We start from the raw sequence: 21485 nt of genomic DNA, 5'->3' as shown, positions 1-21485 counted from the left end.
CCCTAGGAAGCAGCCCAGGAGCTTCCCACCACAAAGGTAGTGCATGCTGCACCCAGCACATTACCTCTCCCAAGCCATGAGTGGGTGGCTACCATAAAAAGCTACAGTGCTGGGCACACACACTCCAAGTCCACAGAAAAACAGAAATCCAACTGTTGAAATCCTTCTACTGCTACTCCTCTGCTGAAGCCCTCATCTCAGCCCCACAGAAGGGCTCAGCATTGCTGTTTCTGCTCAGCTGGCTTGCTCCTGCGGGGTTTCAATGGCACAGCTACAGGAACAGAGCTGCGCTAACACTGAGGAAGCCTGAATAAAACCCTCTGAACACTACAATTTGAAAAAGAAGAGAAGGTGGAAGACAATTCTATTTCTGTGCAGTTCCAAGCTGACAAAAAATCATCCATAAGCATAGCACAGCTCTTGCTTCACAAATGAAGATGAAGAAGAATGTGTAAAAAAGAAACATAGCAAAGGTTTTTACATTTGATCATTTCATTCCTAATGAAAAAAATTAAAAAAAAAAATAAAAAAAATCAAGGGATATTGCAAGGTATCTTAATGCTATTAAACTGACCAGTAAATCTCCATTTTTCCCAAGTGGTCCTTAGGCACATATATTTCCTCTAACTGGTTTTCTTTGGAGAGTCTTAGATTAAAACAAAAAATTAAAAGAACGCATACAAGCTAGGAGGAGAATTTCACTGATTTATTGACCTATAGCTAAGTTGTTTCCTAGACTACTAATTTCAACATGACAGTAGTAAGACTCTTTTTGTCTTGCAAAGACCAATGCACAGCTCCAACAAAACCAGTGACACTGCTGAGTGCATCTGAGCTCTGTCCCCATCTGAATGTGCCAGAACAGATGGGACTTGTGACCAGCAAGGTGAATTTTCAAACACAAACACTGCAGAGTTTTCAGCAAGCTTCATTATTGCCCAGTGGCAGTACTTAAAATCAGATGCAGGGCTTGTTCTCAGCAATGCTGAGATCTTCCATTTTTGCTCAAATGATGCAGCCACAATAGCTTTGCTTTTTGTATTCTCCCTTTCCACTTGTGAAAAGCATATCCATTCTCTCTGCAGCCTTTAAAAGAGCCTTTCCCAGATGCCTGGTATTTGCTGCAATTAGTTAAATGACCATCCCGTTCATCAGACCTCTTAGTTTAATGATGCTGTGCAGCTGTAGCAAATTTGATGCGATGTCACTCACACAATACTGGCAAACGTGGCTAGAGAGCTTCTTGTACTCAGCCCTCCCAGACATTTCAGCGTTATTTCTCAAAACAGTAGCCATATTTTGGTGATGCTGCAATGGAGCTTTTTTCCCCCTTTTTTTGGCAAAGGAAAAAAAAGGTGTTTTTTTTCTCATCAACGTTAACAGTTGTAGTGTTTTAAAAACCTGGAACTGTAGTGTCTGTACAAAAATGTCTGTACAAACATTTTTTTCTTTTTAATAGGTGGGTGAATTATTAGAATTACTTACCATTAGTCTCTGATTTTTTCCCCGTAGCTGTTACCTGTTTGAAAAAGTAATAACCCCTTATTGAAGTTGAATGTGGGAAAATTTAGTTATTTATAATAGGGGGAAAAAAATCATCCCAATGCTAAGGGCGTAGTTCCAAGCACAACTCAGTTCTTCCAAATAGAAATATAAAAGTTACGTGCTATCTATGGCTTATGGTGCCTCACTGAACTGCACTTTTATAGATAAGAAGGTACATGGATAACACAAGACATGTAGAGGTCTAATTCCAACTGACTGACAGTATGGCTAACAGTGCCTTCCCCACCCCACAAAAAGCTTCACACAGAGATATCAACATTTTAACCATGTGCAAATGTGTTACCTTTGAAGAAGAAGCAGCTGGCTTTTCAACTGACTGCTTCTCCCAGAGATTACGTTTGCCGGATACATCTCCTGGTCTTAAGTCCTGTATTTTTAAATTAATGTCAGAGAACAACAACAAAAAAGCTTTAGTTCAGGTTTATCTTAATTTGATAAAGGAAAGGTTAGAATGTGACTTCTTCACAAGAAGAGTAGGGGACCATCTACAAATGGTAAATATTATATTGTTTATCAAGTATAAATCTCTCCTTGTGTACACATGCTTAAACACCAAATCCAGTCTTGCTGCATCTATCTGTTTTTTCACAGACAGGCTGCAATGTATTACTTTCATCCCAGGCAGTACAATGAAAAGTTACTTTTTTAAGGAAAATATAATTCTTTGAAAGAACATTTCAGTTAAAGAGGAATTCTAAGGAAGTTTCTCTCAGTATGTTAAATCACAATCAAAATATTTCATTAAAATAATAATTTAAAAATAGAGTTAGATTTTCATACAGATCCTTCTCTACATTCTTAAATAAACATTTCAAGATTTAACACAGTAGTCATTCATGTCCATTTGAATTTCCATTGTATAATGTCCATTGAGTTTTTGCCCAGGAGGATTTCTACTTAGCAAAGGAAAATGCTTAGTGATGCACAAACACCTCTAAAAGAGTTGTTTGAGCCCAGCAGTGAAGTCATAGATTAACCAGATATGGTTAAGACCTGAAGCCTATGCTGTACCCCATTAAGTGTGTTCTGCAGTAATAGAGGGAGAACGAGGTAGCAAAACTGCAGTGAACTGTTTGCATGTCTGCTCTCAAATACTTCAAAATATTTATTTATTAATGTGAGGGAATGTGGTGGGGAGTTATTTAGAAACTATGGAACTGTAGGTTTCCCTTTGACTTAGCCTTATAAAAAATAAAAATCACACAGATATATAGCATTCTTCAAGGTCAGTTACGGGCAGATTTACCTGACCAACTTAGAAAAGAGACCCACAAAGAAGAGGAGGAAGACTGCAGGTTTCTTCAAGCAGAGATATTGAAAGAAGAAAGAACAATCTATTGAGAAAGAGGGAAATGAAGACATAGATAGAAACAGTTGTCTGAGGAGAAAACTAGAGGATAATTTTGTGTTATCTAAAAGATGAAACTTAGAAAATCTGGAGGCAGATTCTGTACTGGTTTTCAGTACTTGCAATTAAATAGAGCCACCATAATGACTTCTTTTCTTTTTTATTACTTTCCATGAGGACACAATATCTATGCAGTAATCAGTAAATATGAACTTAAGGGACAATACCACAAATTGCAAGTTGTTCTTTGGTACAAATAAGCACATGAATGAAGAAAGTGTATGTCAAACTGCATCTTTTATAAGGGGCAAGTGAACTAGCAGAAATAAACTACACAAAGATACGGGAAGAAACCACTTACTTAATAAAAGACCAAGGCTGAATCATTAACACAATGAATGATGTCTTTCCACTCCCCTTGGGGAATTGTACACCTAGTGCCTCAGTTCCTCATCTCTGCCCTTACCTACCCAACAATTACCTATTTCTGCTCCTTTCCTTATCTACACTGCTGCTTCTCATTTTCTTACTTTACTAATTTGTTCACATTTTCTGCTCTGATTCTTGCTGAAGAAATAGGCAGGCTAAAGAGCCTTCATTAGGAATGACATTTACGCCCTAAAAGGATTACAGTATTTCAGCTACATCTACAAAATTACTCAGAAGATTTTTATGGGGCAAAGGCCAAAGCACAAGTGTTTCATTCAAAGTCTATGTCTGGTAATTTCTGAATTAACAAGGCCTTCACAGACAGAAATGTCCTTCTTTGCTAGGGGAGCACTGTGTCTCTAAAGCACCCCTCAGTTTTAAGATCAGAATCACCCTGTTCCCTGTCCTCTTTTCTGACTGTCCAAGAATTAACAGTGAGAGGGCCACTGTGAGCTTCTAAGAGAGGATGGACAGTAATGTTCCTCCAAAGACCATTAGTCAATTAAGGAAGCACTGTCAATACTTCTGTCCCAGGAGAGAACCCAGCTACTTAAGAGATTGTTGCAGGTTAACTTACAGAAGGTTTTGGAGCAGGTGATTTATTACCCTCTGGGGTCTTGGTTAGCCATTCGTTGATACGACTGGAGACACCAACTTTCAGTCCAGCAGTTTCCTACAAAATAGTAAAATCTTATCAGAAGACTTTCAGAATAGCTTTTGATATATTTTGAATGGTTTGGATTTAAAAGCAAAGCCAAACCCCTTTAATATAGAAATCCTCACGGAGGTTATGGCCGAGAGTCATCCTGTCTACTCTGAAGATACTGCCGCTATGAACTACACAGTACTGCTTCCCTCTAGTTTTCATTAAAGATAAATGTGGTCTGACAGAATCATTTTCATTTTAAGTGCTAACTAAGATAAACCCAAAAATAAACCTCAGACACAAACATTCTATTTCGGTTGTAACTTCAATCTCTAAGGAGAAAAAAAATAGCCTAAGGAAGAAGGGACACCAACAAGTTATTTTGCCTAGATTTTTGGTTTGTCAATCTTTTTTTTTTTTTTTTTTTCAAAAAACATATAATAGAGGAGTAAACTGGCCAAAAATTTCTATCTTTTAAAGAAATCTTAAAAGATTAGAACAAATTACCAAAATTTCTTTGCTATTTGTAAGTATTCTCCTTTAGTCTATGGCTTGACTTTTCAGCTGAGATGAATCCTCATCAGCTCACATAAATTTATAGAAAGGAAATCTGGCTTTAAGAATTTATGTAGAATAGATTAATGTCTCACAAATGCTTCTATCCATGATCTATAAAACATCAGTAGTTTGTCTGTTTAATCCTACTCTGCCCCCAGAAAGAATCTTTCCCATCACAAAGAATTTCTTTGTACCCAGCTTGAACTACCCAGATAAATTTGTCTAAGATATCTGATGTGACTCTGGAATGTCTCATAACTTATCACAGTGTGTCACTAAATTCTTCCATTACACCCAATATTGCAGCAACATCATTTTGTGGACTTCTGAGGATTTCAAGATCCTTTGAGATATTCTTCACTAGTGATACCAAGAGGAGCAGACAGGTTTATTCAACATGAACTGTAAGATAAGGCCCATGATAGAATTCTGTATAATCACCACTTGAAATTAAATACATACCTTATTTGGTGTTCCTGTTCCCCCAGGTGATGAAAAAACATTCCCTTTCTCCCACATGCTCTTGATATTACGGACACCCTCAGCTGGAACAGGAAGGTCAGAGGCTGCTGGTTTGGCTGGTTTTGCAGCCTTGTTGCCCTGCAAAAGAATTGAGGCAGTTGGCATTAAGAGCCAAATTTGCAGTAAGCGCTGTGTAATGCAGTAGCTGTAAGTTCTAGCAATGGCCACGCAAAGATGGAGAAAGGAGATCCTGCTGAAAGATGCCACTGAGACTCTTTCTAATTTACCATTGGTCAGGCACCTTTGACACAAGAGGCTATGAAAACTATAAACATGCAGACTTTTGCATTTTTTACACCTCTAAAGGCTGCAGAAAAGCACTTATCTGAATGTAACTGCTCCAATGCTTTGATTTGTCTTCTTTTGAGTCATACCACTCAAATATCACAGAATCACAGAATGGCCAGGGTTGGAAGGGACCTCAAGGATTATGAATCTCCAACCCCCCTACCACATGCAGAGCCACCAACCTCCCCATTTAATACTAGACCAGGCTGCCCAGGGCCCCATCCAACCTGGCCTTGAACACCTCCAGGGACAGGGCATCCACAACCTCTCTGGGCAGCCTGTTCCAGCACCTCACCACTCTCTCTGTAAAGAACTTCTTCCTGATATCCAACCTAAATCTTCTCTCCCTCAACTTAAAACCATTTCCCCTTGTCTTGCTGTTATCTACCCTTACCGGTACCCATACCAGTATGTCATACTTGACATACTGTCAGTATGTCTCTTTCACTGACATCAGTAGGGAAATCGTTATGCAGAAGAGACTTCACCATCCATCATTAGATTCGCTTTACCGGCCCCAGAGAAGTTAACCTCACAGCTTGAGATTGTAGAGGCAAATTTAAGTCATTACATTATATTTGGAATTATGTCGACTTTTTAGGAGTGTGGTGGGGTTGGTGTTGATTTAGGGTTTTTTGGAAGTTTGTCTTTTGCATGGTTACCAAAAGAAGTAGGTCAAACATAGCCTGTTCCTTCTCTTCAAAATGCTTGAACATTTTTTATAACACAGCCTTGATAAGAGGAGAAACCTATATGAGCTATCAGCATAATATCCCTTTTAATAATCTTTTTATTCCCATTATAATTATCACCTCAGTTCTGCTGCATTAACCAGTGGCTTGCACATTACTTGTACTCACTGACTTACAAAAGTAGTTCACAAAAGTAGTTCATAAACAAGCAAATAAAAAACTACTTTTTCTTGAACTATGAAAAGAAAAATACATATATTCTGGTTTAAAAGAACATTATTAGCTGTCAAAAACACCTGGGGTTGAATCCTACTTTATTAGTATTAACCTGTTTCTCCTTTGTCACTTTGTATCTTCCTAATTCACTGAAGTGTCTCTCTCTGCCCTAGATTTTCACTCTGAAGTGGCAGTAAGCAAAACAAGCCCAGTTCCTTGGTCCCCTAATTAAGCTGCTAAGTGACCTCAGGCAAATTAGCTCAGGATGACTATCATCTCTCTGCCGAGAGCCTAGATACAGATATCACTCAAGAGATGTTGACTGAATCCTTCAAGAGCTTCTCCAAGCTTACAAAGCAGACAGTATATTTTGTAGCCTGAAAGGGAAGACAAGAATCAAATATTATATTTAATTGTATATATATAGGTTAGGTATTGGCATGCCCCAAGCATTTTGCTTTTGGAGTCTCTTTGAAAAGAGCTTCTGGGGAAAAAAAAAAGAAAAGAAAAGAAAAAAAAACACCTGATATTTTTAAACAGTAAAATATAGGGTGATTATTGAATCTCAAAAGCCATTAGTAAATAAAGTCATTAACTGTGACCTGGAATTAACTTACCACAACTGCGCTAGTGTATTGCTCAAGTCTACTGTCAATCTTTGAGACAACTGCTGTTGTGTGGGCAGGTTTCATACCACTGTAGGGAGCAGAAAAGAGAAAGAAATTATTATTTACTCTCATTAAACATTTTGACCGAATCTACAATCTGTTGGATTTTTTTTTTACCTCTTCTGAGCGGATTTGTTCAAAAATTCTGCTCGTTCTTCTATCTAGAAGAGAAAAAAACAAGAGTTACAAATTTAAAGGTAATACACAGGCAACAAATACAAGGCCAGGATAAAGCACCATCTTAAATGACAAAAGATCAATCTAAAAGAGATGAGTTTCAACAGAGATCACCACAGACACACACAGAGTTTTGTAATTGGGAGCCTCAACAGATGCATTAAGAATGGGTGTAATTTTCTGCATTAATGTGTTTGTATTATGTGTATTCCGTGGTGTTTCATTTGTAACAAGAGTTTAAATTCAGCAATGCAGAAAGGAAAGAAGTTTATAGAATCATAGAATTGTTTGAATTGGAAGGGACCCTTAAAGGCCATCTGGTCCAACCCCCCTGCAACGAACAGGGACACCCACAGGTAGATCAGGTTGCTCAGAGCCACGTCCAGCCTGACCTTGAGTATCTCCCGGGATGGGGCATCCACCACCTCTTCGGACAACCTGCTCCAGTGCTTCAGTATCCTTATAGTAAAAAACTTCTTCCTTAAATTCCTTCATTTCAGTGGCCCTTTTCTGGTCATGCTCCAATAGGTCCACATCTCTCCTGTATTCCACGTGACTGACTCCACATCTGGATGAAGTACTCCAGGTGAGGTCTCACCACTTCAGAACCGAGCGGCAGGATCCCCTCCCTCACCCTGCTGGCCACACTTCTTTTGATGCAGCCCAGGATACGGTTGGCCTTCTGGGCTGTGAGGGCACACTGCTGGCGCATATCCAGCATCCCATCTACTAAGACCCCAAATCCTTTTCTGCAGGGCTGTGCTCTGTCCTTATGAAAGGGGTTGATATTCACAAAGTCTGCCAAATTTCCACATATCACCTCCATATGGGCATATGCCTCTTGAGGGAGACAGCAAATTTAATAAAGTTTGTCTGAGAGATATCAGACTCGTCCAGGTTTAGAGCTCAGCCACGTACTCTTCCTCATGTATGTTTTTTCAAGGCATCAACAATCTGAGCTCAAAAAAAAAGCATCAGACTTCTCATGTTCAGCAGTGTCACTGTGGAGTCGATACCTACCAGCTGCTACTATACAAACTGATATCTTACATTTCATCATTTTCTATTCCACATATAGGAAAGTATCATAGCATTTCCAGGGGAAAAGAATCAGGAAGGTATCATAAAACTAATGCCAAAACTCTTGAAAATTTGAAAACATGAAGACTACCTCCCTAAATGAAGTTTTAAAACATTTCATGATAGAGGAATATATTTGCATTCTGGGTCAGAAGTACTTTAAACAATCAACTTCCTCAAGTCTCTTCCACATTATGTTGTTCAATTTCTTGTCTCAGGCTCTATACTTTCATGTAAGAGTACAAAAAACATGCCACTCCAGGGATAGAAATGACTGTTAATTAGCCTGGTCATACTCCTAGGGATTTCCTGTTCTCAGTATCTGTTGCCCATTCTCAAATCATTTTAATAGTGACAATGAGAGCCTTTCCTTTACAAGGTCTTCTCGGCGCCCTTTAGCATTAAACCTGTATGAGACTCATCAGTCATACACCAATCCCATCAAAGGGCATGCACGTTTTCCTTCTTTAGATCATATGACCAAAAACTCAGGTGTTTCACAGCAGTGTAGAATTTGCCCAATAAGACAACTGGAAAAACTCTCCAGATAGTGTCACATCCATCTCGAAAGCAACTCTAAAGTTTTAACATACAAATACATACAATTTACAGAGTAATTTATGGAGTTTTAGTTACCAAAAAAGATCTCAATGCAGTCCGAGGCAGAAAAATGGGCTTTTGCTTGAACATGCACCAGCTGTTTTGCTTCACTCTCACAAGATGGCAGCAATACACCAAAGAGGAGCTGCAGAGCACTGCAGCACGCATGCACACAAGCAGGGATGCAGATCGGCAGCTCTTCCCATTCCATCCTCACAGTGAGTAAGTTAGTTTTTCCCGAAAGAAACATAGCCAGCATTGCAATAAAGCAATTAAATTGTTTCATTTAAAGCGACTAGATGGATTTATGATGTTAAAACACATCACCTCACCTCACCTCGATTATGGTATAGTATGAAAAGTTTCCCAAAGCACTGATTTCTGGGCCATAAACAGCAGTAACCAAAATATGTGTTGTATCAATGAGAGCCGTTGGTTTCTCCTGTTCTCTGCATGCAGGGGTAAATCCCACAGCTGCATCAGTGAAACACTGGCTTGTAGGAAGAGTGATAAGGAATATCCCAAAGAACCAGAGCTCCTGGTAACAACACTATAAATCAATTACAGCTTCTTCTAGTTCAGATCAACTCAGATTCCACTTGAAGTCTTACAAAAGGGACAGACCTTAAAAGCTACACCAGAGTCTATAGAAACTTCTTATGTTCATAAAGGAGAGACATTTCCATACAGCAGGAAAACCTGGCTGGCATGGGTGCTAGGAGAACAGCCTATGGGGAAGAGGTCATAGTAACATGACATGGAATTATTCCTTACCCTCTGGAAACAACAATGCTCTGAGCACTTGCCGTGGTATCAAAAATAGGCTGGGAACTGCTCAGAACAGGAGGATGGGGAAGCAAATCAGAAATTAAGGTAAACGGGAGAGTAGTTAGGAAGTCACTGTGAGAGCTGGACATGATTCTCTTCCTGAGGAAGCATGTGCCTTGTGTGGATGGGTAACACATTTTCTGCACATTCAGATAAGGGCTTGTTTTGTAGAGCATTTGCATCAAAGTTCTGCATGCCATGCACAGAAGAATATATTGCAAACACACCTGTGCACACAGATTCATACAGCTCAAATACATTTAGACTGCACAGCAATATCTAAAGTTTATGTACTACTGCACAGCACACAAATTCCATGCAAATAATTTTAAATGTTTGACACATACAGTGAACAATATTACAAAATAGATCTGTAAGACAAACAAGGAATGCAAGGTGATTATCACAAGATGTGATAAGAAATAAAAAGAATCCTGTTAAACACTTTGGAACTATGTTTTGTCACCATGAAATACTTTCCATACCTCTAGCACAAAGCACACATACTTTGAAAAGTCAACCTACCAGTCTCTAATTAAACTACAAACAGAGAAAAAGAACATGGGATCTCATGCTGCATCTCTCCCACCTAACCTTGGTTGCTTGAAATTTTAGCATTTAGTCCAAACTACTCATTTTACCCTCTATAGTCAGTTGAGAGACAGAAGATCTCACTTCACCCTAAGGAAGTTTGGATCTGCTTGTCCAAAAAGGCTGACTCCTTAGTCCAGCCCAGACTAGACAACAAAATGTTTAGATGGATATCTTCTCTTCTGCTGGTAAATTTAGATGAAATGAAACCCTCTCCTGCCTAGGAACTGGCTCCCGCCTACAGCTTGATGATAACTGTGTGTCAACAAAAGTACCCAGCCATTTAACTGCATCCCTACAAAGCAGTAACTTGCACCATGGTTTCCATCCTATTCAGTGCTTCGAGGTGCCCTAATCACGGCAGCAGCCATCAATGGACATAAATGCAAAACAAACAGTCTTACAGCTGACTGGGGCCTTTCTCAACAGGGATAGCACACACAGGTGGCAAGAAATAAGCATGATGTTACAGAACAATATAGGTATGCATTTATACACATTAGATATTTTATAGATGCATTTTGATCTCTGATTGTGCAAGAAGTTGCTTATTAAAAATCCAATTTAAGTGTGGGAATCAAAGTGTGCTCTGTTCCATCTGTACATCCTCCAAGAACAGAAACTGAATGAAAAAGGAATGAGTTAACACACAGTTTGAGCCAATGACATGGGAAACACGTACCATCTAAATATTTCCAGTAATGTTTGTTTCACGCATAGTTTTTAAATGATTATTAGGAATTTAAAATTGTGTATTGGATATCATGCAAGAAGATTTATTGTAAACTAACATACTGAAAAATTATTTTCAGAAAAAATGTGTCAAGAAAGAGAGGGAAGAAGAAACACACATAAAAACAGAAATCCCTTTCTTATAATTTCATCTCATGTCTCAGAGATAGAAGAACCTGGTGGAAATCCACTCTGTGTGATACCTGGTAGTCTACGGGAGTAAATAGCTTCTCCCGAGCCTTGCCTCCCATTTTATTTTGCTTCTTTAAGCTGTTGGGCTATTTCCCCCACTATCAGCAGCATCTGTGCAGAATGGGCCAACTTACTCCAGTCTACCTGGCAGATTACAGTGTTGCTATCAGCAGCAAAGAAAAGAAAAACAAGCATCACAAATCCTGCCCTTGCCCCTCTGTTTTCTTGCTGCAAGAACAGATCGTCTCCTAGAAAGCACTGATTGAGCGAGTCTAATTCTTTCTAGTCGGTTCTCAAATACTGAGCAACAATGAGATATGAGCAGACAGGTCTTTAAAAAAAAAAAAAAATTTCAAGCCTGAAAAGTCCTGTTTCTTAGTTGCCAGTGCTACCTTGTGGAAAGCTGGCTGTCACATCAGCCCATGCATGGCAGGAGATCTCTGCAGCAAAAGCAGGAGATATCCCCAGGCCCCTGGCCTCCTGCTGCCGCTTCCTCCCCTCAGTACCTAATTGCCACTGCAGTTCTGTAGTGGTAGAGATCTCCACCATCACCAGAGGAGAATCAGTACTGAAATATCCTATTCTCTCCTGATTAGACTAGAGAACGAGATGTCAATAATGCTCTTTTCAAAACAAAACATGAGAAATTAACCTCTCTAAAACAGAAAGGAACACAATGAGTAGGCAGGAAATCTCATTCTTCTACTGCAGCACCATTTGTGAGAACTAAACTAGAGAGAGCATGAGGTAGATTGGGATGAGCGAGCAGCAAAGGGTGGCCCAGAGACTCTTTCCTTTGTTCTTATGAAGACCAAAAAAAAGAAGAAATAAAAAGAGAGAAAGAGAGAGAGCAGAAGCAGCACAGAGATTTGGTACTGCAGCTAGAGCCCATGGGGAATCCACAGCCTTAATAAATTCAAGTTGCTCTGTCCCTAAGCTAGGAATGAATCTAGCCTACATTTACTTTGCATCCTTCCTTCTTACTGTCCCCTCTGGAAAAACCCAGCACCTGTGCCCTCTCTAGAAAGACTCCAAGCTGCACAGGCTCCAGCACTTGCAACTCCCCTAAAATTAACTGGCAAAATCCCTTAACCCATCCATAAGATGATAATATACCATAATATTTTTAGTCTTTCTCTCTTCTTTCCTTTGTTCTTGTGTTCACCCGATAAAAAACACATTTTGCTCTCTTCACCTAAGTCATTCCTAGGAACTTCTTTTTCTTCCCTAAAGTTTACCACATCAGAAAGAACACAGGAGAAAAAGATCTAGGAGAAGACAGAATGTGCACATGCATCATACAGTCTTCTAATACTAAATCTCATCTTTTTCTTTCTTAATTCCAATGGCCCACCCACAATTGAGCATTTATAGCTCTCACATGATTCACAACACATCTAACCAGAGGATACATTTATCAAGGGCGAAAATATGTGCCAGATGCTTTACCAGTCAAAAGATAACTTGGTCAGTATATAACAACCAAATGAAAAGGCTGTACACCAACCAGGTTAGGCCAGCTGGAGAAATCTGTCCAAACAAAAGGTGATGACAGTTACTTTTTTCTAAAAAAACAGAGTTTGGCACCAAGTTATTAAAACTAGATTATTTTCTCCTCAGCTATTGATCACAGAAGGCCAAGAAACTGTTTGGGGCATGAAGATCAACAGTATTACATACATATTCTGGCCACCCACAGACACCAGACTGAAATATGTACAGTATCACCAATTTCCAGAGAAACTGAGAGAAAGAAAAGTCGTACAGAGTCGCATATGTCAGTTTTTGTAACAAAATATTAAAAAATCTTCTAGCTACCAAGCTATAAAAGCAGCAGCAATTATCATAAGAAAAAAATGAACCTCAAATGCTTAACATTTGGAATATCCCAGCTTTCCTCTAAAAATACTTTCAGTAGCGGCAATCCAAAAGTTCTCTGAAAGCTATGAACCTCCTGCCAAATCCACTGTTTTGTCCCACTCTTCCCCAAATTATGATCTGTATCTTGCTATTATTCATTTTCAAGTATAATTTTCTCTCTTCTGAGTCATCTGTGAACTAAAGCTCAAAATGTATGTCATAAAAGGCATCTTAAGAAACAGAAGGAAGAAAAAGAAGCCCTCTCAGGAGGACTGGGAAGAAGCTGTGCAATTATAGTGTCCATTCCTGACACAGTCTTTTGCAACCAAAATTGCAAGACCAGGTTTATCTAATAGGATAGAGTTGTGAAGTCTGGCAACCTTCGTTTACAGCTGTATGTGTTCTGTCCTCAAATTTCAGGTTCAGATGTGCCTGAGGAGTTAAAGCCAAGTCCAGCCAAAAGTATCTGGCCACTGTATTTGCTGGAACAGGACCCAAAACCATACAGGGCTGAAACTCCACATCAGTTTGAAGAGTGAACTTTGTAAGCAGAAATGTCATTCTGACAATATGCAGCTTGCCACTCATGAATGGCATTTCTTCATCTCATGCAGATCCAGTTTATGATCTGATGCAAGCTTCTATCTGACAACCTCCTGCCTGGTTCTTTTTCCTCCTAGGTCCTACTAAATGGCCCTTTCTGACAGACATTTTGGATTTTTATTTTACTAAAACCTCAAAAGCAAAAAAAGAAAAAGATAGGTCAAAATGATAAAGAGATCTGTAGTTTGGGCCTGAGCTGAGAAGGAGACTAGAATAAATACCAAAACAAAATTCCCAACAATTTCACTGGCACCGAGATTTCTCTTCCATGCTGAAAGATCATTTCAATGATTTATTTGACATGCAAAATAATACAGGCCACAAAAGACCACTTAGAAATTCCTGTAGCAAGAGAAGGTTTTGTTTTGTTTTTAAATATTATGTAAGAAAATGAAATTGAGCGCAGTATTTCCAGACATTGTTTCAGAGTGATTAGGCATAACACAGACCTCCCATATGAGACAGTTTCAACTAATGATACTTAGGCTGAATATACTTAAAGACAAAGTAATGTGGCAATGAAGAGAGTAATCATGGATATGGAAGAAGACAAAGAACATTTGTGATCTTTTCTGCCCAGCTCACAAATCAGTTCGATAATAAATTGGGAAATTAGTGTAGTAACACAACTCTGATTTCCCATTTCCTCTTGAAGGTGATGAACCTTTTTGGACATTATTGACATTACTGGGTAACTCCGAGGCTAGACAATTTTTAGAAAGGGTCTCTAATCCTCAATCATGCCAATGAATGAAGTCCTTCAGCTGCAGGTTTTAGGCTAAGACCTATTTCAAAGCATTGGCCCAGGTATGATATCAAGTATTTCCACAATGCTTTGGTGTTGGGTAGTTGATTAGGACTACAACACCCATTAGTTTTTCAGTACTATACAGAAGTTAACAGGGAGGTTACCTTCAGAGATGAACCTTTAGGACTGAAACATTTAAATGGCTTCTTTTCTTCAGATACGCCATCTTCTGGCATTTTCTGACGTTTCTCAGCTGCTTCAGCTCTTCTCCTTTCAATTTCTTCCTTCATCCTCTTCTTTTCTTCCTAAAAAGTATTAATTTATTCTTTCAGAAACTGTATCACCATTACAAGGCTTTGCTGTCCTGCAAAAATTTATCAGGTTATCTAATAGATTTTTTATGCTAGCCAAAACAGTTCAGTGAATGCTGTCTGAATGCTAGTAACATGCTGGTGACAATACATCATAGTATTAAGTGAAGAAGACAGTTACTCCATGCTCCTTTAATCTCTCCTCACAGTGATGTCATCAGATTTACTGCCAAATACTGTCACTTACAGAGAACAAAGTACATTTATAAAAACATTATTTCATTAAGAGTTCAATTTCAGAAACTTAATGTTAAATTTTCATAATGGTATCTGTATTTAAAAATATTTCTGAAGAACACTTAGATGAGCTGAAAAAACTAACTTGAAGTGAACTAGTCAACCAGTTTGTACAGACTACTATTTGTCTAAAATGATGTAAGAACCAAAAAATCCTATGGTCTCATTTTGCTTCCTAAATTCAGTTTCTCTGTACCCTCAAGTTTCACCTTTTTATTGTTTTTCTCCATCTTCTCTAGCAATTGTGCCAAGGATAATATTTAATGTGGAAAAAATTGATAGATGCCCCAAAAGTGAAGCACTTGAAATGCTTATAGTTTCCCCTCCAGAGAGACAACATGAGTTTTTACTTTCAGAACTGCAAGTTGAAGCACAACCACTGTGAGTGCTGGTTAGCAGAGTCTTTTTTCACACAGTAAGTCACTGTGCAATTTCAGCATCTATTTAATTCTACAATAAAGAGCTTAGCATGTTAAAGCAATTGGCATTTATCTACTAGCACTATTATTATTCTTCCACCATTTGTTTTCCAAACAAGTAAGATTCCTTAATGATGCACCAGAGATTTTAAAATTCTATTTATAAAGTCTCTTGGCAAAGGAAGCACAAGCAAACAGATGTGCTTGGGTACTCAATATTTAAACAGGCAAAAATATCTTCCTAATGAGATCTTGCCCATCATAACTGTATATAACATTAGCATTCCAGTTCATCTGCAGCAGATGAATTTTTGCCACATCCTTTCTAATTCAAGTTGTGCAACATCAAAGAGACACTGAAAATAAATTAAGAAGTCTGTGGCTGTAAGAGTCTCCAAAATGTTACCCAAAAAGAGTATAAATATGTAGCTGCTGTAGATGGCATCCTGACTAATTAAGACATTATTAGAGCCTTGTCTTCCTTGAGGCTAAAACTGCAGTTTTTCTTGTTATCCTGAATGTTTTACCTTGGGTTCTCACTATAGAATATCTATGTGATGTGGTTGACTGATACGAAATACAGCATGCTTGCAGTTAAATCTGTCGGTTAGAGGAATGGGGTAATTTTAATGCCCATGGCATATTTGAGATATGGTCTATCCATTGCGATAGACCATCTCCTGAAGCAGACTAAGAAACAGCCGTTCTGATAGAGTACATGATCCAAATAGAGGGCTCAAACAAAGGACAAAACCTGAATCAAAATCCAGCAGCAAATCCCCACACAGATCTCAGGCAGTATCAGGTTCACGAAGTAGAAGCACTGTATGTTCGTTTGAGTTTGGTCTTGCCTTCATTGTCACATATTCTTTCCTCACCTATGTGCAAGTCTCCCATGGTATTATTCTGCCCTTTTGCTAAAGGCAGATTCATCCATGTCCAGCCTTACTAACTGCTTTGCCTAAAGGTATCAGTACTGTACAGATACTGTTGTAAAGAGTTACATCTAATCTGAGGCGAGTGGAAGCAAATGAGGAATTAAAATCAGAGAGCAATACTTTGTTCTTTACACTTACCTCCTCTCTGATTTTTCTCTCAGCCTCCTCCTGTTTCTTCTTCTGCTCCTCTTCCTCCAGGATTTTCCTGCGCTCCTCCCGCCTTTTCTTCAGCTCATCCAGCTCCACAGCTGCCTCCTGCTGTTTCTCCTTCAGCTTCTCAGAGCCAGCCTCGGCATTTGCAGCTCCTTTCAAGTTGGAGCGGCTGGGAAAGAAAGGAAAGACAAGGTAATGCACCACAAGTTTTCTCTTCTTGGCCAGAGCCAACCTGATGCCCCACATTCACCAGCAACACAAAGATACCCCTTATAAGATCTTTTGCTCCTCGTAAACTCCATCAAATTCAAAGCAAAGCATTTGGGGTAGGAGCCAGATAGGTCGGGACACTTGGAGGAGCATGTCTCCCATCCACTGCCATGAGGAAGGAGGCTCATGAACTTGAGACAGGGGCTGGACCACCTTGCCTGAGATCTCATATCACCTCCATTTTCATCACAACTCAACAACTAAGCTTTATATATTTAGCATCTCAGGTAACATCAGCAAGATGCACCTTATCAGCATCTTCATGAGGAGACACAAGGCCTGCTCTGAAAGTAATGCCTCCTGGTTTAAGATGTTGGTCCACGACATCAGAGGCAGGTTTTGGTGGTATGACAGTAGAGGTTGAACTTTCCTGACAATGTTCCATTACATCTGCAGTCGTGTGACAGAGGCAGCAAAGGGGTAGTCTCACAAAATGGCATCTGATATGGAGTTGCCTATGATGCAAAGGTGTCACCAAATTCCTCCATGAGGAAAAAATGGCATCCACTGACATTCATTGATGCTTGCTGAACATTTCTGGAGACCGAACAGTGGATGTGAGCACAGTGAGGCGGTGGGTGGGGCATGGAGACAGTGACATGAAAAACAAGCCACATTTGGGAAGCCATGCACAGTAGTCACCCCAAAAAGTGAAGTGTTTCTTGATCAGTGCATCCACACAAATCAGACCAGGGAACTGTTTATGGAGCTGAATAGCTGTTTCAATGCCTTGTAAACATTGGCGGCAATGTTGGAATATTACAAAGTTTGCACCAAGTGGGTCCCAAAAATTCTCACACAAGAACAGAAGAAACACCGTATGCAACTTTGTCAGGACCTACTGAACAAACAGCAGACTGAAGGCGATGGTTTTCTGCATCACAATATTACTAGTGATGAAACTTGGTGTCACCACTAAAAGCAAGAGTCAAAGCACAGTCCATGCAGTGGCAATATCTGAATTCCCCATCGAAGAAAATGTTCAAGATCCAGTCCTCAGCAGGTAAACCAATGTGTACTGTCTTTTGGGATAGGAAAGGGGCGATTCTTCTGGATTTCCTGGAACCCAGACAATCAACTCTGACTGCTGCATCACAACACTGAAAGCCAAGGGCTCAAACTTCCACGGTCAGGCCAGAGAAGAAGACGATCTTTCTCTTGGAGCATGATATCACCAGGCCCATACCAGTTTGAAGACATAAGCACATTGCCAGTCTTGGCTGGACTGTCCTCCTACACCTACTGTATAGCTCAGATTTGGTACCTTGTGACTTCCAACTGTTTGGGTCAGTGAAAGGTGGACTGCGTGGCCGTTTTCCTAGCAAGTATCTTTGGGGACCAAACCAGATACAGAAGGAAACAGTGATGAGACTCTTACAGTTTCAAAACCTAAAATGCTTTTAAAAGCCTAAAAATGTTCCTATGTAATCTAAAGCACCTATCACTTGGACTCAGCAAGCTTGTACGAATAGAAAGGTTCATCAGAACTTCTGCTGACATTTTCCAGGGAAAACATGACTTTAATTAAGGAAGTGGAAATTATTTATTAACGACAACTTTCCACAGAGAAAACCCGAAGTTTTACAGCCAACTGTAATATGAGAGACAGACAGAAAGAATAAAAGGAGCGAAGGGTGGGGAAAGAGTATTTGTATAGGTGAAGTGCATGCTCTCAACAGAGTCAGATAGTATCACCTACTTAAACAATTACCACAACAGCGTTTAGTCAAACGTCTACTCCCTAAGCATGTTTAGTGTTACTGCTGACAAGGTGATAGGTACCACAGAGGTATCAGTGTGCTATTCACAAGGGACAGAAAAGGAATGTACTTACTGATTTTTTTAAAGATCTTTCTGCTCTGTTGACATTTAGAAAAGTTGGATATTAATAACTTCATTAATGGAACCAGTGTTGTGGAGTTAAATGTCACAACATGGAACAAATCAAGTGTTCCAACAATAACAATAACTGTTAGAGATGATGAGATTAGAGATGACAACATGAAGAACAAATACATAAATTTGCAGTCTGCTGAATCACACCCAATCCTGCAAAGGCACTCTTCATTCAAATAGATCTCTCATCTAGATGGGGTTAGCCATATAAAACAGATTGTAAGATCAGAGCTGAATTATCTGTGGTTTCAATATCGCAATAGGATCTGCTAACACAGATTACTCTGCCCTCACATGGTATTACCAACTGGGAAAAAACTCAGCTGCAGCAGGGCAGAATGTATCATTTAGAAATTGTATAACTAAAAAAACATATGGTAAAACAGCATAACCAAACTGACATTGTGATGTGCGTATCAGCTGTTATACTTCATCTGTGAAAGTTCAACACCAATGTGGTAAGACCTGACATTTATTTTGCAATGTGTTTATTTGGTTTTAGAAAGGCTTTTCTATATAGAAAAAGCACAAAGCACCACAAAGCAAAGCTAAAGGAAAAAATGTCCAGAGGTATGTGAACTTCTGTATCCCCAGGACATTGTCACACCTGATTTTCTAGAGTTATAGCTGCATAGTATACATTTCCCTAATATTACTTCATCACAGTCCTTTTCTGCTCTAGGTCCTAATCCCGAATGTGTTTTTGCCATGGAATTACTCAGCCCATTGAAGTAGAGCCATAAAATCACCCTCCATCATAAGCGTCGTGTGGTTGTGAGTAGTTACTAATAAGGGTTTGCATCAAGTAGTCATGTATAATTAGAGAAAGGAACTCAAGTCTTTTTTTAATTTAAAAAAAAATACATAAAACTAAAACACTGAGAAAAAACATTGGAAACTATTTGAATTTTCACTTAGGCTGCTCAAAGAACAAAGCAAGGACCAACTCCTGTGGTTTGAGATATGCTTTTGGGTGTTTAGCCTGAAATATTTCTAATATCATTTGCAGAGATTACAAAAACCCATTAACCTTAATGGGGCACAAGGTGTTTCTAAAGATCCAATTCATCTATCCCGCCCAAGCCATTAAAAAGCTGTTTTTAAGGCTTTCCCGCTTCACTGCATGATTGCAACCTCTGTAACAAACATCCCAGGAACCTAATTAATGAACTAATTAATTGTTCTTGTTATATGAAGTCCGGGTTGTCCCAGCCAGACCTGCAAGACTTGCAAAAATCCAAGAAGTCCCTTCTAACAGACATAATGATCCAATTTTTGGGTGGTCCTGTGTGGAGCCTGTTGTTGGACTCAGTGATCCTTATGGGTCCCTCCCAACTCAGGATATTCTATGACTCTATAACAAAGGCATCACTTGCAAGGGCGAATACTTCACACTCAAAAGAACTGAGAAGATAATATTTGTCCTGTTTCTCTTAACAAATAACCACTCTGTTTTATATGAGTACACAAGAAAGTTTAATCCTTAGTGACTTCAGTGCAGACAGCCCCAAAGAAATCGACAGCTACTCTCTGCTTTCAACTCATAAAAAAAACAAAGGTAGAATCTAGTCTTAGGACTTTTGTTTGAAGACTTCAAGTGTCCTCCTTACAAAGGAGAACACTTCAGGTTTCTAGCTAATTTTATTCTCACAGAGCCTTTCACTTCTGTTCTGCATAATCTGAAACAGGAAACAAGAAACTGCAGTAATTCTCCTTGTTTTCCTCCATCTCCCCAAAATCCTCTGTTCTCAGCAGATTCTGGGAATCTCCATTCCTTACTGTCAACAATGAAAAATTAGTATTGAGATGCTGGGTGGAGGAAGAATTTCATAAGTACCTCCTTGGTGCTAAGAAGTGAAGACAGTTGCCAGCTTTCAGACAAGGAGGAAAAGGAAAGAAGTGGTTTGTGGGAGCCAAAAAAAGTCAGAATAATGTGGAAAAAAAAGCATTGCTTCATATTTAGCACTTTTGCATTCCTGTGTGAGAATGGAGAGGAAGGTAAGTGGGAGGGGAGATGAGAAATGAAAGACCTAAAATGCCTTTTTTTTCCTGCAATTTTCTGACTGACATGAACAAATGAGATGCAGATAAGATTTTTCTTCAGCCTCCACTACCCTATTTTCTTCTCAGTCATCACCACTGAGATTCAGCCAAGTTACAATGCTTCTTAACGAGTATCTGATGTGTTCATGCAGAAACAAGAAGAAAGCTACAAACAAAGCCTTACGTTAGACATCCTTCTTCACACATTTGGAAATCATGAAAGAAAAACAGAAAAAGAAAAAACGGAGTGGAAACTCAAATCTACATGTTGCCACCAAGGCTTGTCTCCCACAGGAAGTGAAACAAATGAAAACACAACAAAAATATTTTCAGAAATCTTTTCTCATGTTATTGATGATGTGACCCCAGTCATGATGCAGGGTAGTTCTAAGGAAGGACCATTTCCTGCTACTCCATCTCCGTGCTGCCTGACTCTCTCTGTATTTTGGCCTTAGGTCAGAGTGTCCCCAGGGTCTTTTGAACTGCATTTTATTTTGAGAAAGTTTGATTTTCCCGGAAGAATCACAAGGGGAGTGCTGAGATATAACAGTAAAATCCATCTGCCCCACACATTTCTAAATGTGCATGGAGAGCTTAACCTTCTCTTTGCCTGTGCAAATGCAAAAGAGAAAGAGAGGTGCATAGGAAAAAAAAAATATTTCTAACAAAAAAAATAGAACATTTTCTCATCTAACTGAAAAATATCACTTTTATAGCAAAAACATTAACTACAAGGTTTGCTCTGAAATCAATAGAATTTCTAGCTATCAAGAGTTACCAACTGAATTATGTTTCATACTGATATGCATTATTA

General features: G+C 39.1%; 1 protein-coding gene across 11 annotated transcripts in view; it reads right to left on the bottom strand.

The window, feature by feature from the left end:
* CALD1 (caldesmon 1) overlaps positions 1-21485 on the bottom strand; it is a 183421-nt gene that overhangs the window by 1867 nt on the left and 160069 nt on the right. For 9 of the 11 annotated variants that reach the window (XM_085230691.1, XM_085230698.1, XM_085230643.1 and 6 more), the window contains 8 exons: positions 16448-16631; positions 14509-14649; positions 7051-7094; positions 6883-6961; positions 5010-5147; positions 3921-4016; positions 1850-1933; positions 1486-1519 (listed from right to left, as the gene is read on the bottom strand). In XM_085230691.1, the coding sequence (XP_085086817.1) occupies positions 1486-1519; positions 1850-1933; positions 3921-4016; positions 5010-5147; positions 6883-6961; positions 7051-7094; positions 14509-14649; positions 16448-16631 (800 nt within the window). The remainder of the gene's footprint in view (positions 1-1485; positions 1520-1849; positions 1934-3920; positions 4017-5009; positions 5148-6882; positions 6962-7050; positions 7095-14508; positions 14650-16447; positions 16632-21485) is intronic. The other 2 variants (XM_085230679.1, XM_085230682.1) reach the window with 1 other exon arrangement.

Source organism: Meleagris gallopavo, chromosome 1 (assembly GCF_905368555.1).
Source record: "Meleagris gallopavo chromosome 1, MGAL_WU_HG_1.1, whole genome shotgun sequence".
Classification (NCBI taxonomy): Eukaryota; Metazoa; Chordata; class Aves; order Galliformes; family Phasianidae; genus Meleagris; species Meleagris gallopavo.
The sequence above is the reverse complement of the archived record's forward strand: the minus strand, read 5'-3'. Positions and strand labels throughout refer to the sequence as shown.